Below are 17,451 nucleotides of genomic sequence, written 5' to 3'. Positions count from 1 at the left end.
AAATATCTATATACATACATATTAATTGTGAAATGATAAAATTTATATATAAAATATATATATATATATATATAAAGTAATTTATAAATATATATAAATATATAATATTTATAAATATATATATAAAGTAATATATATAAAATAAACGTAATTAAAATTTATATATAAAATATCTATATATTAATTGTTAAATGATAAAATTTATATATAAAATATATATATAAAGTAATTTATAAATATATATATAAATATATAATATTTATAAATATATATATATATATAAAGTAATATACATAAAATAAACTTAATTAAAATTTATTAAGTTATTTATTAACGTAATTAAAACTTATTAAAATTATATAAAAAATATATACATATATATAATACGATAAAATATCAGGACTCTGATAAGTGTTGATAAAACAGAGTTGGATCATATTTTTTGTAACTCCGATGGAAGTATTTCGAACATTTTTTTATAGAAAATAGAAAAATAATAAAAACGGAGGAATGTCAGAGAAACTAATTTCTTTTGATTAATTATACACGTATTATAGCGTAAGCGTATCGTATTTGCACAGTGAAAAGTTTGGTCGAATGGCAACGTAAAGGTACCGTCTTACACTTACACTAAACTGCCTCACAAATTTCAAGTCTCGTTTATGCTCCTTGAATTTTCACGCGTCGCCAAGAACGGTCTCTCCGGCGTGGGGCACAGCAACATGTCAAGTTTTTTGTTACAATCGCTCAAAGTTTCGCTCTTGTTACCAACTGGTTCAAATATATTGTTCCATAATGTGTTTGCAACTTGAAACACACACCAGATGCATTTCAATCGCCGACATGGAAATTACCGAGACGTGCGATTTCATTCGTTGTTACTTACATATTGCATGAGCCTTCTGGTTGAAATGGAAATAGTCATAAGCTAAGTATGATAAATCGGGGAGGTTATTCTCGTCCAGCGGTATGCTCGAACGTTTAAGAATTGGTATAAATACTGCAGTGAAGTCATTTCTATTAAATTCTGGATAATTGGTGATTTCTTCTTCCATGTCTTGCCACCTGGAAAGACAGTGAAGACACTGAACGATTTGGAAATTTTTGAACGCAAAAACTGAGCTGACAGAAAGTTTATACAAACCTCTCAATTATTTCATAGTATATTGGTCTTTGGTCTGCGTATTTCAAACCAAACATACACGGACAAAATAACATAGAATAGACGTAGCATATCCACATGGTATCCGTTCCTCTGCGCGAGGCGACAATTTCTTTCCCGTTAGGCGGTGTTAGAACAAAAACGATAGTCCTTGGTAAATTGTCCCTGAGTATTCTAAGAGCGCTAATTAGGTTCTTTCTGTGATCTTCTAATATTGACCACGGGCAAGAAGCTGTACACACATTCCCACAGAAGTCATTGGCTCCGATCATCAATGTAATCAACTGAAAATATTATAAGAATGGATCAAGTAGGAAATAATTTTGGAAATGTGATTCTTTTTATATGAAATTGTACAAGGTACATTTTTGATTTGTTAATAATTATGTTATAATATATTTATATATTATAATACTGGATATATTATAAAATAATACTGGAAATGTGATTTTTTTTATGTGAAATTGTACAAGGTATATTTTTGTTTTATTAATAATTATATTATATATTATAATATTAGTATTATTTATTATATATTATAATACAATTATTAATAAAACAAAAATATACCTTGTACAATTCCATATAAAAAAAATCACATTTCCAATATTATTTTATAATATAATATATTATAGTATTATTTTATAATGTAATATATTCAGTATTATACTATATAATATAATTATTAATAAAGTAAAAATATACCTTGTACAATTTCATATAAAAAAAAATCACATTTCCAGTATTATTTTATAATATATATAATATAATTATTAATAAAACAAAAATATACTTTGTACAATTTCATATAAAAAAAATCACATTTCCAGTATTATTTTATAATATAATATATTATAGTATTATTTATAGTATTATTTTATAATGTAATATATTCAGTATTATAATATATAATATAATTATTAATAAAGTAAAAATATACCTTGTACAATTTCATATAAAAAAAAAAACACATTTCCAGTATTATTTTATAATATTATATATTATAGTATTATTTTATAATATAAAATATTCAGTATTGTAATATATAATATAATTATTAATAAAGTAAAAATATACCTTGTACAATTTCATATAAAAAAAAATCATATTTCCAGTATTATTATTATACAGTATTATATATTATAAAATAATTATAATTATATATTATAATTACAATATATTATGTATTATATATATTATAATTATATTATATAATAATATAATAATTATATTATAAAATAATTATAATTATATATTATATATTATAATTATAATTATATTATATATTGTAATATAATTATATTATATATTATATTATAATTAATTTATTAATATAAACCTTCCAATGCTTGTTCACATCTATCCTCGAGTCGTTTTTTATTTTATTCACCAAATGTTGCGCCATGTAAGGCATATCTTTGGACATCGCGCCACATTCGGCAACATTTAACCCCGCGCCTGGTTCAGTGCTTATGGAATCTTCGTATGAGTACCCTATTAATTTGGGATTGTATTCCTGTGGGTGAGAAAATTCTACTATAAAAAAACAAAGGCATTCGCGATCATAGCAGTTACTCGATTTATGTAAAGTGTCACGCGAGGTGAAAAAGACGAAATGGAGGAATAAAATTTTTTCGTTTTCGAGAAAATTGAGCCTGAAGTACACAAGTACACGTGCGTCAAAGCAAAATTTTCTATTTTCATGTAAATGACGCCTTGAGAAACGAGAAACGTTTCGTACCACACTGTTCACTAAATTCAAGTGTATTTAATAAATTAAATTTAATAAAAAAACATATGTTTAACAAATTTGACGAATCTTCGAGCTCGAAACTTTCTCGAAAACGAAACAATTTTAGTCTTCCTTTTCGATTTATTTATTTATTTATTTATTTTTTCTTTTTTTCACGTAGACCATACGCCCTGGAATGAAGAGTACTTTTAAAATGTTAGGGAGCGTCAGGTATTTCCGCCAAGTCTCTTGACCACCGATATTCGCCACTATGCCTCTGTTTTCCACCATTAGATCGAAAAAGTTAATCGACGTCAATCCAAGGCCGACTACTATAGAATCGCCCATCGCGGCAATGACATCTATGTCTCCTGGTCTCAGGCGATGAACTGACTCGGGAACCTCGGGAGACCTACCATCTGAAAACAATAAATTTTTATTAAATTTATAATAAATAATAAGATAAATAATAAATTAAACTTCCAACAAATAATAAAATTTTTTTATTACTTTATTATATGCAATATTTTATTTTTTTATTATATACAATACGAACATTTTGACATTATGAAATTGCAGAATAGACGAGAAAGCTCGGAAATTATATTATACTAAATCTTCTACAATTCTTCTGAAATATTAAAGAAGTGAACTGAACTTGAAATTACATTAAAGGGTCAGGACAGTTTGAAATTTTCAAAAAATCAAATTTTTTTGTTTTAAATAGTAGTTTGAAGTCTTGGAAATAAGATAGAAAAGGTTCTAGTCTTTAAAACTTAGACTTATTTTCGGGTATAATAATACAGAATAATATATCCGCGGATACAGAATAATTGAATTTGCATCACTGTTTACAACTTTCAGCAATATTGTAAAGTGTAAATCGTGTGATTTAAATGTTATATTTGATGAATCGAATATTAGAGGACTTGGATTCAATTTAGTTGTGAATTGTAAGAACTGTGAGCGACGATATATAAGTAAAAAAAATTAAGTAAAGCATACATGTGAAAAGTGACGTTCTGAAACTTTAAACGCGTTCTTTCTCGAAACTCAGTTTTTACGAAACGATGTGCAAGATATCTCGGAATCTAACCAACCGATTACCGTGAAACTTGGTACGTATCTTTAATGTAACATTTACTAGAGACTGACGATCGAACATTTTTTAATTTTCAACAATTTCGAAAAATATAAACAAAAAACGTAGAAATTTTTGGCACAAATTCGATACATCAGAAACAAATAGCTGCAATTTTCATAATTTTCACAAAAATGAAAATGTTGGATCGTCAATACCTAGAGAATATTGTTTACTTTTGAACTTTTCTTGCCTTTTTGTTGCAGCTAATCCTGGTTGGCTGGAATCATGCACACCATATTAGGCAATGTAAAAAAAAATTATAGGTAAAAGGGTGTCGTTAAAAAGTTAAATAACAACCTCTTTTTTTTCTCTTTTAATGTTGCCTTCATAATCTGTTAAAATAAACCACAAAAGCACATGTCAATCAAATATGTACTTTTTTTCTACTATACCTTCAAAGTGTTCGTAATTTTTAGGTTCGTCAAAAACTATCCTGCCCCCTTAATCCTTTCGAAAAGGAATCTCTAATTAAAATGTAAAATTTATTATAAAATATATTAAAATGTAAAATTATAAAATATATTAAAATGTAATATTATAAAATGTAAAATTTATTATAAAATATAAAATATATATTTGTTATAAAAGGATAAAAAGAATATTTCTCTGAGTTCTTCCAAGCAAATTACCATCGATTTGAATTATGCCACATCTCCTGTGAAACACTTAATTTAAACTGAATGATGAATTTTAAAAAGTGAAAACGTGAAGACGCAATATTCATGCGTTTAATTTTTTTTTTTTCTCAACTGGATATTTAGTTAACTACCTGTTACGTTGCAAGGAAACGGAACGTCCAGTGGGATTTCATCTTGAAAGATTTTTTCATTCCGTAATCGAATCATTCGCGCCTCATTCTTCGTCCCTGAAAAAAATCATTTTTCCAGCGTTTTCAACACCGAGCAAACTTTCTCAGAACATTTTACAAAAGTCATTCATCCGTGATTCATTGTTATGCTGTGATTGTCTCACGTTAACTATATAATAACCGCGTGCGTTATATAATAATCACACTAATTATTACTAGTTCACGCATTCGTGTTCATTTTCCATTAAGTTAAATTAAGTACGTCATTTCAAAGAAAAAATTGATCAGAATGCAAAAATATTCGTTCAGGTTTTTAAAATTTTGGTTTTGCACCGATTATGAATTCAAATTTGTCTATTGTTTATCGAGTAGAAAAAAAAAAATAAAAATAAAAAAACGTTGGATTCAGAAATTTTACATCATTTTATATCAAGGGCACAATTTTTCAAAAATAATTTTCATTTCTGTCCAACGAAATAGTTTATAAGCCTTAATTTCTTCTATTTTATTTCAATGTTTATTTCAATTTTATTTTAATGTTCTTTTCAAGACTCGTTTCGCTGTAAATTAACGTCAATCTATGAAAAAACAAGATTAACATCGCAGTCTCTTTCTTACAAATATTCTTATGACAAGAAAAAGAAATTATCGTGTAAGATTATGGCAATAAATAAATTAATACGTACCGTAATTATTCGCTAAAAATCTACGATATACACGATAGAACATTCTTACAGTCGAGCTGTCCAAAATACTTTCTTGCGCCACAGCGAACACGCATAATTGCAGCAGAAGGCACAAACAGAGCTTCTTCATCGTGAGATTTTCGTTTAATTACGGGTATGTGGCCAACAGCTAAATTCGATTCACAGTCACCGCCGAGTACGTGTATCATCGAAGCAGTCAACTGTGCACTGTGATGATTGCAAAGATTCGCAGGAAATATAGAATAGTTTCATTGACACAACAGTCTATTCAAAGAAAATGCATACGTAATATAGGCATTTATGAGAATGTGAAACTTACATATGTATGACTTTATAACGATAGGAAGAACATCAGTGTAGTAATTTAAGTTGTAAGTACATTATGTACAAATCGATGTATATTTTTATTTATATAAAGTGTTGAGATACTTGTGTGTTTAGATATATTTAATTTATATTTTATAAATTTANTATTTTATATTTTATATTTTATATTTTATATTTTATATTTTATATTTTATATTTTATATTTTATATTTTATATTTTATATTAATTTAATTTATATTTTTATTTTCACGAAAGTGTTGAGATACTTGTGTTTAGATATATTTAATTTAAAAAAAATATATATATATATCTGAATCTGAATTTTGTGGAATTTTACGTTTAATACGTATTGTAAATCAATGCGAATTTAAGTTTTTTTTCACATTTTAAATTAACTTTACATTTCAATTTCATATCCCAACAAAAGAAATAGAAATTTTCATAAATATAAGAAATGTCGTGATTAATTTTTTGCCTCATTTGCTTGTTTTATCAACAGTTTTTATTAGACAGCTTTTTTATACAAATTTTTATGCATATACAAGAAAGTCGATGACACAGAAATGCATAGAACGCGTGTAAAAGAATATAAAATATCTGAAGTGCAATACTCTATATAATAATTGATTTACAATAATAAATAACCATAATAATGCTCTATATAATAATAGGCAACAACAATCTTCTCTTTTCTAAATTTTATTATTAAAATTATGAATTTCTGCGTAAAAATTTAAAAAACTGCGTAACAAAGACGCACTCTTGCAATTGAAGCTGTTAAAATTTAAATTACATGTAAAGTATATGCAAAATAGGTATACGTAAATGAATAGATTAAGACGTTCGCGACAAATACCTGACCATAATAGAACTAATTTTAATGGCAATATTATTTAATTTCTTTCAATTTATTTCAATTTTTTCTTTGAGCTTTTTAATCGTACAAAAATGTAAAGACCTGTTCATAAACGTAACAACGGAAGGCAAATTTTCAAATTTACCATCACTCTTCTTTTATTTCAATTACTTTGCTGAAAGGACAATTATTTGACCCGAAAGGGCAAAAAAAATAGATTTAAGATTATTCGAGTCATATTTGACATTTTTTCACAACAGGTACTGAATTATGAAACGCGATTTAGTTAGAATTTTTAAATCTTCACACACAAAAACTTAGGATACAATTGCAATAGGTTGCAAATGAATTCTGTTCATTGGTATTTTGTAAATGAAAATTTATTCAATCCATGAACATTGGAATCATCATGTAGCGGACAAATAGTAGAACTAATTGCTGTTATTATCTTTGACGCACTTTATCTCTCTCCTTGTCTACAAAAGTGCAATTACCTGTGCGCGTGTCAAACAAACAAGCAATGTCATAAAATGTGACAAGAAATGAATTTCATTGAGATTTTGCTATTCACGCTTATTGATTAGAATTTGTAACAGGACTATATTTCCAGAATTTTACAAAATTGGAATTTTATTTCTAATGCAATTTTCATCGTGTAATTATTTTTCACGAAAATCATCGTACATCTGATTGTTCAAGGATTATTCTCGCGGCTGTTGCGTCGAGTCGATAAAACAGATTTTGTGATATATAGAACAAGCATGTACCACCATCTATCTTGTGGTGTTAGATCAGGTTTAATACATAGCAGAACCACAATCTATTCTTGTCACATTTTAGCACTTTTGTGGACAAAGAGCGTAACAGCGTGCAACAAAGATATTAATAGCGATTAGTTTTATTTTTTTCTCCGCTAAATGGTGATTTCAATGTCCATGAATCGATGAAATTCAGGCCAATTTGTTGGTTTGACTCGAGAAACCACGACTGTGATTAACCAACTAAAAAGCTTCGATATAAAACCATTATTTATTATCGATAAATTTCTAAAAGATACACAGATCAAATATTTCAGAATTATAGAGAACTTTCTCAAAATCAATAACCTCAAAATATAAAAGGGCACACACATATATTTATTTTTATACTGCATTCACTTTTTAAGAATGTTCAAAGTGAAGAAAATTTAACTTATGTTATTCAGTGTGACAATAAATAGCATATAGGTCTATTCAATTAAGTAAAATAAAAACGAAAGGAAAGAATGATGTTTTCAAAATGGCCACTAACTTGTCAAAGACCTGAGAAAGATTAGCTTCTATGGATAGAAATCTAGCAATTAGGTTAACCAAACAGTTAACACCAAAATTGAAGTAAACATATTGTGCCTTAATAAAAAAAAAAAAAAATCGACGAAATTTTCATTTGCAAAAGAAGCTAGTTGACAGTATTAATTTGTGATGTTTTACAATTGCAACTTTCTAATTAGATTCTCATGCAAAATCCACTGTACAAAGATTGAAAAATTCTGCTCGATAAGTGGAAATAAGGAAATTCCCCTTCGAACAAAATTTAATTTTTTGTCAACTACGTTCGAAACTTGAATCGAAATTAAACTTGGACGTAGTTGAAAGCATCAGGTTTTGAAATGCAGATTTAGAATACCAGTTATGTAGTCACATAAAAATAGAAAATTGATTGCAAAGAATTAGCAAGATTGACACGAAGCTGTTCGATCTAAATCGAGTGAAATCTGTAACTCATTATTGGTCTTTTTTCGCAGATTAAACGGAATAACCTAATTCACAGTTCAAATATGAAATATGAAAGCAATTTATCAACGTCAAAACAAGCATAGATTATTGCAGCCTAGAGTTCTGCGTTCGATCATTTTCATTACATAACATGTCCTGTTTCATATCTGATCTGCAATTAATTACGAATCAATTATTATTGTAATTAGTTAATTTTAGATTTGATTTCGTAAGACTTTGATAATATTGATAAAAAATACTATTTACGCGGTTGCTTTAAAATATTTTAAAATACCACGTAAACGAACTGCTAATCGAAAAAAAAAAAAAAAAAAAAGATTAGACGTTGCAATTGAGAAATAGTGATACTTGTTGTGGGTATGAAGGAGAGGGAAGATTGAAATTCTTGTTGAAATTTTTCCCAGAGATACTGTTGAGGAATGAATCTGGTGAGGAAGATCAAGAGAAAACACGATGCTACGTGAAAGTGCTTTATTCCTTTCGGAGATCGTTCATCGCAGACATCGGCGTCGGGAATGCCGCTCTTATTTTTCTTTTTTATTCTTTTTTTTTTTTTCATATATGTGTACATATATGTATAAATATACATACACACATGTGCTGAGATGCATGTGTGTACATATATGTTATATCCTATGTACGTACGTACGTATGTATGCGTATATACATACATACATATATAGTCTAATAAGCGATCCTAATTATCGAATAAATTACCGTCTGATATTAAAAAATACGCATGTATATGTACATGTACAATTACAACACACGCCAGGACGGCAGGAATCCTGGTCCAGTGAGATCTTAATAATGATTCTTTTTTTTTTTTTTTCATTTTTCTTTTAAAACGAAGGTTGAATGTACAGTATACACATTTACACTTATCGTTTCAGCAACAACAATTTTTATTGTACGTAGATTGCAAAAATTAAATAAATAATGACAGTGGTACATCGCGTATTGGACGGAAAGGCCCAAAACACTGCGCAGAGGTGTGAGAGGAAATTATAGGTTTAAATTCGGTCGAGGTGCGATTGCTTCTTCGTCTCTCTTTTTTGTGTTCTTTCTCTCTCCCTTTCTTTCGTTCTTTCATACTTCTTTTCACATGCCACTTTCTCTCTCTCTCTCTCTCTCTCTCCTTTTATTTTCACATACATTCGTTGTTTCTCATTCATTTACTTGCTTCCGATCGCACTAATTCATTTTGTCCTCACTCATTCCTTCTCAATGTATTAGCAATTCTTTTTTTCACGCTCTCTTTCTCTCTCTCTCTCTCTCTTTCTCGCATACACACCTCTTTCTCCCTCTCTCTCTCTCTCTCTCTCTCTCTCTCTCTCTCTCTCATTTGCCCGTCTTTCACTCATTTCGTTCTCCGTTACTATCTCTCGCGTTGCTTCTCTTCCCACTTTCGTTCGTGTTCATTCGTTCGTCCGTTCTCTCAAGTAAAAGCGGATCGCATTGCGAAAAACACAAACGGAGAGAGTCAAGTTCTCGATCATGAGAGTATTCACTGAAAAATGGTCACAGAAACAGATCCTTTGCGATTTATAAAAAATCTATTTTGAGGCATGCCCAGTAATACAACCAGACAAACAGCGCCGTTTACATCCGTTTCTCTCTCTCTCTCTCTCTCTCTCTCTCTCTGTCCTCCCCTCCCCCTTTTTTTCAAGTACCGTCCAAGTTAATTTTTCATTTTTTTTTTCTTTTTTTTCTTTTGAGATGCTCCTACGTAGTAATTAATGGTTTGGTTTCCGTTTTTTCCATTTTCTCTTCTTCTTCTTCTTTTTTTTTTTTTGTCATTTTCATCTCTGCTCTTTTCTTTTATATTACAATAATTAACATCGTCACATACAGACTTACACACTAACGATATGACTACAGCTCCAAACCAGCAGAGCGTTCATCGATGAAGAAGTAAGAATAATTTGTTAACGCGTCTCTTTTTCGTTATTCACCTTCTTCTTTTTTTTTTTTTTTTTTCGTTCATCCTCTAGCTAGCGTTCGCTCCCATCTCGTCTCTTCTTCTTCTTCTTCTTCTTCTTCTTCTTCTTCTTATCACCTTTATTACCGGAGGGAAGGTTCCCAACTCTTCCTTTTCTCGTTTTCCGACCCGATAAAGTCGATATGCCAATTTACATTTATAAAACGTTAGAAAATTATTCGTGAGCGTTGCCGCTTTTCGTGGTCTTTCGATTCTACGCTTGTACGAAAGTCACGCGTGCCCTGTATAGGTTTTCACGTGCGCATTATACTCATCACCGTTCATCACCTCGGCCCCCTTTGCCTTCTCGTCTAACAGAGACCAGAGACGTACTTCTACATTAAATAACACCGTATAACACTCTTCTCTTCAGCCTCTCGCCATTTGCCCAAAATTCCTGAACCCTCTCGCGTGCATTCTCGCTTCTTTCACTCCTCCTGCCAATTTCAACGTTACTAACGCCGGTCAACCCCTCTTGCGAAAAAAAAAAGGAAACGCTCCGATCCCCGTGTTCCAGATCCACACCGTCCGATTCCCTTCTCCATTTTCTCTCCCCACGATCGGCCGATCCGTCCAATTAATTTGGCGATGCCCATTAGCATAAGGGCACCGAGAGTAAGGCATGGGAAGGTTCGTTCGAGTCTCGGCGGTCGCATTCGCCGGATAATCCGATTCTTCGAAGTTAGCCAACAGTAGCTGGTCGATGAACTTGATAACTTAAATCAGGCTGAATATAAATCAGGTTGATATACTTTCGATCGCTGTTCCGCCGAAACCCTTTGGCGCCGATCGCGTGGAAGAAAGAAGAAGAAGAACGGACGGGGGACACGGCGGTTCTCGCGCGTTGCAATTCTTTTTCTTTTCCCTCGAGGAATCGTTTCATTTTTTCGATGATTTTCGAAGATAAAATGCGAGCCAATACAAAAGTAGTTTGGGATCTCGTTGACGGGCGCGTTATTATGGCTATAATATATATAGATTACGTAACAAAATATTTCTCGCCTGCCCCCCCCCCCCTCTCGTCCATCGTGGAAAGTTAGTTCGTTCGTTCTCGCATGCCCTCCCTCCCCGCCCGTTATTCAACCGTCCGTTTTTTTTTTTTCTTCTTCTTCTAAATCGTTTCTTTTTTTCTTCTCCCGTTTACTAAATCGTTTAAATCGTTTTATCGTAAATCGGCGCGAAATTTTTTCTGCGTGTGTCTCTTCGTGTGTGTACGCGAATTGCCGACTCGATTGTACGAAGGCATCGTGTAGGGAACTATTGAGATATATAATATATAATCATGCGTACGTTCTATATACGTAGTTTTAATGACGCTTTTTTTTTTTTGTTTTTTTTTTTCTTGCTTTATTTCCCTCCTGACGTTTCCATCGTTTTCTCCCTTCATTTCTTAATTAAACGATTGACCGATCGATCGATTTCTTTTTTTTTTTTCTTTTTCTTTTTCTTTTTGAGTAACGTTTTGAGTAACATCAGCTGACACTGGGTGGAGCACTCGTTTATTATTCCCTCTCTCTCTCTCTTTCTCTTCTTCTTTTTTTTTTTACTTTTTTTAATACTTTTCGTTTAAACACTAGAGTTGCGGGAACTTCCGGCACAAACAAGGAATGTCGTAGTACATTATATCAACATTTAATAAAATATCTGAAACATTAACAAATAGACTATATGAGTACTACATGTCTGCCCTTAATAATGTTTATTAGCTAATCGATAAGTAGTAATAATTTTTCTTCTCTCCTTCCACCTTTTTTTTCTCTTTTTTTTTTTTTTCTATTTTGTCGTTTCCCTCCTGCTATTTCTCCCCTATTCAACTGATGAATTTTTTTAATCGACAAATAGATAAGATAAATTCTGTTTATCGTTATCAAACGCCTCTTCTTACCACCTCTCACTTCCTCTGCTCGTAAACGTCGTCCACCACTTCACAAACGTTGACAAATACCTGACCATATATGCGTGATCGTTCACGACGCTCCAATCGTTCGCGTCGCATTCACACATTTGTTTCCGTATTTCTCTCTTCCCTGTCCTTCCTCGTTTACTTATTATTTTGCCGAGCAAAAACCAATTTGCATATTTCTTTCTTCTTCTTTACTTTCAGTGACAAACGGGCTCCCCATTTACTACTTGTTTTAGAAACTTGTGTATATGCAACGACGACGAGCTGGCCAGTGGACGTGATCACGCTCGCTGCATGATAAGGACAAACTGCGTCGCGCGGTATTGGAAAGAAAATACCAGAGAGTACAAAGGTACGCCCAACAATGCAAAGTGTTCGTCGCTTGAAAGACAAAGCTCGTGGTTTAGCTGGAGTTTTTCAGAATGAATAAGCTTGTGGTCGAGGTTTTTCGGAGAAACGGAAGCAATTTTCTTTTCTTCTCTCTCTCTCTCTTTCTTTCTTTCTTTCTTTCTTTTTTCGTGTCGAGAATTTGCGTTATACAAAAGTAATTAAAAAATCTCTTTTTAGCTTCGTAATCGCGCGCAGCGGTCAGCTACGGGGGAATAAGTTTCCATTTTTTTTTTTTTTTTTTTTTTTTGAGAAAAGGCGGCTGCTAGCTCGTATTTTCGGTGGAAACGCACCCTTCCAAGGGACGTGGCTTCTGCACGGTGAATCGGCTCTGCATGGAGACCGTTAATTTTTTTTCTTCAAAACCTTTCTGTCTTTCTCCTGTTTTCATTCCATTTCTTTTTTTTTTTTTTTTTCGATGGTTGTTTCGCTCGGCGGAAATGTTGTATTTTAAGATGCTTGAAAATACGAGGACGCGGCTGACGGATTTCGAGTCGAGAGGGATCAAGAGTCCTCCTTTGTCCCTGTGACGAAATATTTTTTTCCGACGCGGCGGAGAATCTGGATTTTTCGCTGTGTTTTCAAGCCCGTCTCTCTCGAGGGTATGTCAGAGAATAACGTGAAGAGGAAACGTTTGTGCATGTATGTATGTACACACAATATCGGACTGACTGGTGTGTAAAGAAGTCCGTATATTCGGTGTATATCTGATAATCTGAAACCACAGAAGTTTCCGGCCGACTCATTCAACGGCAAGTTTTCAGCCGATTTTACAATGAAATTCGTGGAAAATGTAAGTTGCGGAGCGTGCAAAAGAACTAGGACTCGTACAAGTCACTACTCTTTTTTCCCTCCCTTTTATTACATCCTTCGTGCATATCCCTGGAAACTTGCCGGTTCATTTACCTTAATTAATCATGACTGACGAACTACGATGTATACCAAGCCATGCAACGTTAATTCACTCGCTCGTACACACCGAGGCGCACGCTTCTAAAACATTCCGTAGAAACGGATAATGGGCGCACGTTGCTTTATTCAGTCGCTCGGAAACAATTGCATTAGCCTCGTCAAGCAGACATACCACGGTGCTATTTCTCTATTAGGTACGAAAAAATATCGACGTATGTTTTCAACTTCATGCGTTGAACTCGAAACTATCTAGATATTGATCCACTGATTTGGACGAGATCGTATATATAGAACTAAATTAATATCGTTGAGGAACGAAGTTACCATCGATAATAAATATTCTTGTTTTAAACTAAAACCGAACCGATTATTCTAAACAGTTCAACACGAGATGAGAAGTTTACACTACTCGTCTGTAATTTACGAATTCATTAATACTGTTTGATCTACAACAGAATCGTTCGATTTGTAATTGGAACTTTCCTATCGTAAGAATTATAAGAGAGATCGCGGTTAACGAAAAACGTCAGTACAATCCAGTTACGCGTCGGTGAGATCAAAGAATAGATAGACGAAACTCTAACTATGCTAACGTACAATTAAACTCTGTCGTCTCTCACTTTTCAATCATCTCCAATTTTAATCCAAACTGTTTGTTTCTCTGTTTTCAGTTGCAGTCCACGACCAGCGAATGGTTTCACAGTGAGAGTGGATCGCTGCAATTTCCTCGAATTCAGTCCTCTTTAGCGTAAGATGAACGAATGACCGACGAGCAAAGGTGACACGTACGCGATGAGGCCGAAATCGTGTTCCCTGTTCCTGTTGTTCTGCGTGCTACTGCCGGGACTGGTGCGTCCCTTCACATCCGGCGAAGGTGAGTCAAATTCCACCTTTAGTCTCTCTCTCTCTCTCGCGCGCGAGCGCACACGAGGGTGAAAACACGATGTTTCGCGGAGGAAACGACGACTCTCCGAGCTAGAATCTCGGCATCTATCGATCCAAGAACTCGAACGCGACGAAGTTGGTGACGAACCAAGCGGTCGAGTGCCACTTCGTGCGAGTTCTTTCGCCAGGGGAAACGAATGCTCGCTGCTTGGTAGATCGTTCGATAAGCTGGGAAACGGGCTGACTCGTTTCCGAGAAACAGCCGTCATTTTATTATTTTCTGTTCGTTCGACGAGCGCAATTAGTTTCCGCGATAAGCGTAGCTACTAATGTTCGTCGCTCTTTCGAATTTTCAGATGATTCTTCAAGGCACGATCCTTGTCTACTAATTTATTTGTCTCTCTCTCTCTCTCTCTCTCTCTCTCTGACAAAGTTGCTTCTTAGTAATTTACTCGCCCCTCTAACTCGTTTGCTTTCCTAATAAATTACTTCGTCAAAGCAACCAGAGAGTACAAGTGCAAAACTCGATGATAATAAATACCCTGTTGACGCCCGAAATTTCTTGAACGAACTTTAGACACACAAGGATTTCCAACCCCCACGATGCCAGGCATTTCTCGATCCTGATCCAAGAGTACGTCAGTAATCAGTGAAGTTCGAGGCTCAAGAGGAGGGAAACTCGAACACGGACATGTTTTTTGCGATTCCCTGGCCAAGAAAGAACCTGGTCTTGCTCTATGTGCACACGGAGCTAGTCACGAACCAACGTTCTCTCTCTCTCTTTCACTGTTCGACTTGGGAAAGGGAAAGGGTGAACACGGAGAGAGGGGCCAGGCAGATCTAATTATACGGCAAGTCAGCGTCGTTGATTAGTGGTGGGCATAACCGGCCGGTTACGTTACACCAGCCGTTTTCGATGATGGATTACGATCCCCCGGAGCTAGTTTTAAAGCGACCTTAGAGCGTCAAACAGGAGAGGGGTTTCTCTCTCTCTCTCTCTCTCTCTCTCTCTTTTTCTCGGTTTTCTTCGCGCGCCCCGCGAGACCACGTGGCCGACTAATTAGCGTCTCCGACATCCATCGACCTCGTCATCGCCGGGCGCAACGATGACGAATGGTGCACGACGAGCAAAAAATCACGAGGAGAAAAACAACAATCGTTACGCACAACGATAGAAAGTTCGCGGAATTATACGCTTTGGTTGAGGTACAGGCGGCTCTCGAGAATACATGTTTCTCGGGGAGCGTGCAGCGAGAGAATTATTGCGTTCTTTGAACGTTCTTCTACGAGCAGCAGAGTGAGTCCTCTGTTCGAAGCCAAGCTTCGATCGTGTTTCGCACATTGGTAATTGTACGTGCAACGTTTCAACAAGCACGACGCTAAAAAGAATCGAGAAGGGGGTTGTGAATAATACGCGGCTTAAGAGAAAGGTCGTTGTGTCTGTCTAACGCTGCCGTACCGTGTGACACTGTAGAAAACCGAGATCTGGACGGTGATAAGATACACATCGGAATTATCAATGTTTAGTTATCTAACGATAAATAGGGCGTATAAACGGATGATTAGAATTAACCACCTGCGCTGGCAACTGATTGCGGACCATAACGAGTGACCAGACCGTATAGAATAATTCGTCGCTCTCTCGTTGAACTTGTCGGCATGGTATCACTGGATAGAAATTATCGAGAAGTGATAAATTTATTATTTGTTCTGTCTATTTTGTTTAAAAAATAAAATAAATTTCTCGACGTGCGTGGCACGTCGTTCCAGCGCAAGAGATTAAAGCGACGAAAGTCTGGAATTTTAAGGCCAGTTCAACACAGCCCTGAAACACTAAATGAATCGATTCTACTTTCAGCAAAATTTCACGGTGATTGACATTTAACTACCTTCAAAAGTAAAGGAAACAACGACTCGACAATTTGCGCGACTGCAGAAGCTAGGAAATCGTTCGTTTTAACCGGGCGCGTTTCGCCGTTTGCATCTCATTCAAGTCGGTGACTCATTCGCGGATACGTGCAAACTCTTCCGACAACGTAAACTCGTCAACAGTCCAGGCAGAGCCACCATCGGTTTTCACCGATGCAACAACACCAGTCCAGACTTTTCTAACGCTCCGAGTAATTACGCCTCCCGACAGCTGGCACGGTCGTTCATTTTTTTTTTTCTCTCTCTCTCTCTCTCTCTCTCTCTTTCTCTGCGAGCCACGGAAGAGCCATCGCCATGCAAATTGCACGCGTCGACGTTTAACCACTTCGATTGTGTGTACGTGCCTGCGTGCAACTTTCCCGCGAACCTGTCGTCAACGATGCGGACGCCTAAGAAAATCGTTCTCTGTCCTTGCGTCGTTGTTAGCATGCTCGGTCAGTCGAAAGAGAAAAAAACGATCGAGAGAGAGCGAGAGAGAGAGAGAGGGAGAGAAAGCCTATCACGTGTGGAGAAACGCGCGTGTGAATAATTATACCGACGATTTATCGCGACGTGATATCGTGTCATAATTCCAGCGACTCGGCTAGCCGCCGTTCCGGCGCGCCGAGGAAAATATTAGCCACGTTAATAATTAACCGAGCAACGGGGTAGGTAGACGCCGCGCGTCGTTCTCACGTTTCGACACCGTGGCCCGCGTCGCGTCTTCAATTTTTCAGCGAAAGCCACCGAGTTGTGTTCAACCTTGAGAATTTTCTCTAGATTCTGGAGTCTCTTAATTCTGGAACCTCTCGATTCTGATTCCACTTGAGTCTAGTCGATTCCATTTCGATTTGATAGAAATACATGTAAAGAACCTGCCGCAGAATTTAATTCCAAGGTCGAAAAGAAATTTCTTCTTATTGTATTGTATGTATTCCTTTTTTTTTTTTTTTTTTTTTTTTT

General features: G+C 34.6%; 2 protein-coding genes across 6 annotated transcripts in view; one reads left to right on the top strand and one right to left on the bottom strand.

Annotated features, from left to right (window-relative positions):
- Window positions 1–17,451, top strand: part of LOC122537202 (netrin receptor UNC5C-like) — a 47,751-nt gene that overhangs the window by 1,643 nt on the left and 28,657 nt on the right. For 3 of the 4 annotated variants that reach the window (XM_043670216.1, XM_043670218.1, XM_043670217.1), the window contains one exon: window positions 14,367–14,569. In XM_043670216.1, the coding sequence (XP_043526151.1) occupies window positions 14,488–14,569 (82 nt within the window). In that variant the 5' untranslated portion in view covers window positions 14,367–14,487. Of the gene's footprint in view, window positions 1–14,235; window positions 14,242–14,366; window positions 14,570–17,451 lie in introns of those variants that run through there. The other variant, XM_043670215.1, reaches the window with a different exon arrangement.
- On the bottom strand, window positions 537–5,778 carry LOC122537203 (phospholipase B1, membrane-associated-like). Of its 2 annotated transcripts, XM_043670220.1 has the most exons (7): window positions 5,533–5,777; window positions 4,808–4,903; window positions 3,102–3,313; window positions 2,502–2,678; window positions 1,145–1,446; window positions 887–1,065; window positions 537–807 (listed from the first exon to the last, which is right to left on the bottom strand). In XM_043670220.1, exons 1-7 carry the CDS (start codon window positions 5,660–5,662, stop codon window positions 650–652), a joined length of 1,254 nt encoding a protein of 417 aa, XP_043526155.1. In that variant the 5' UTR covers window positions 5,663–5,777; the 3' UTR covers window positions 537–649. The 2 variants fall into 2 exon arrangements, with proteins under 2 accessions (XP_043526155.1, XP_043526156.1); XM_043670221.1 differs by lacking the exon at window positions 4,808–4,903 and having other exon boundaries at window positions 5,533–5,778.

This window comes from Frieseomelitta varia, unplaced genomic scaffold (genome assembly GCF_011392965.1).
Source record: "Frieseomelitta varia isolate USP_RPSP 00005682 unplaced genomic scaffold, Fvar_1.2 scaffold_891, whole genome shotgun sequence".
NCBI lineage: Eukaryota > Metazoa > Arthropoda > Insecta > Hymenoptera > Apidae > Frieseomelitta > Frieseomelitta varia.
The sequence above is the reverse complement of the archived record's forward strand: the minus strand, read 5'-3'. Positions and strand labels throughout refer to the sequence as shown.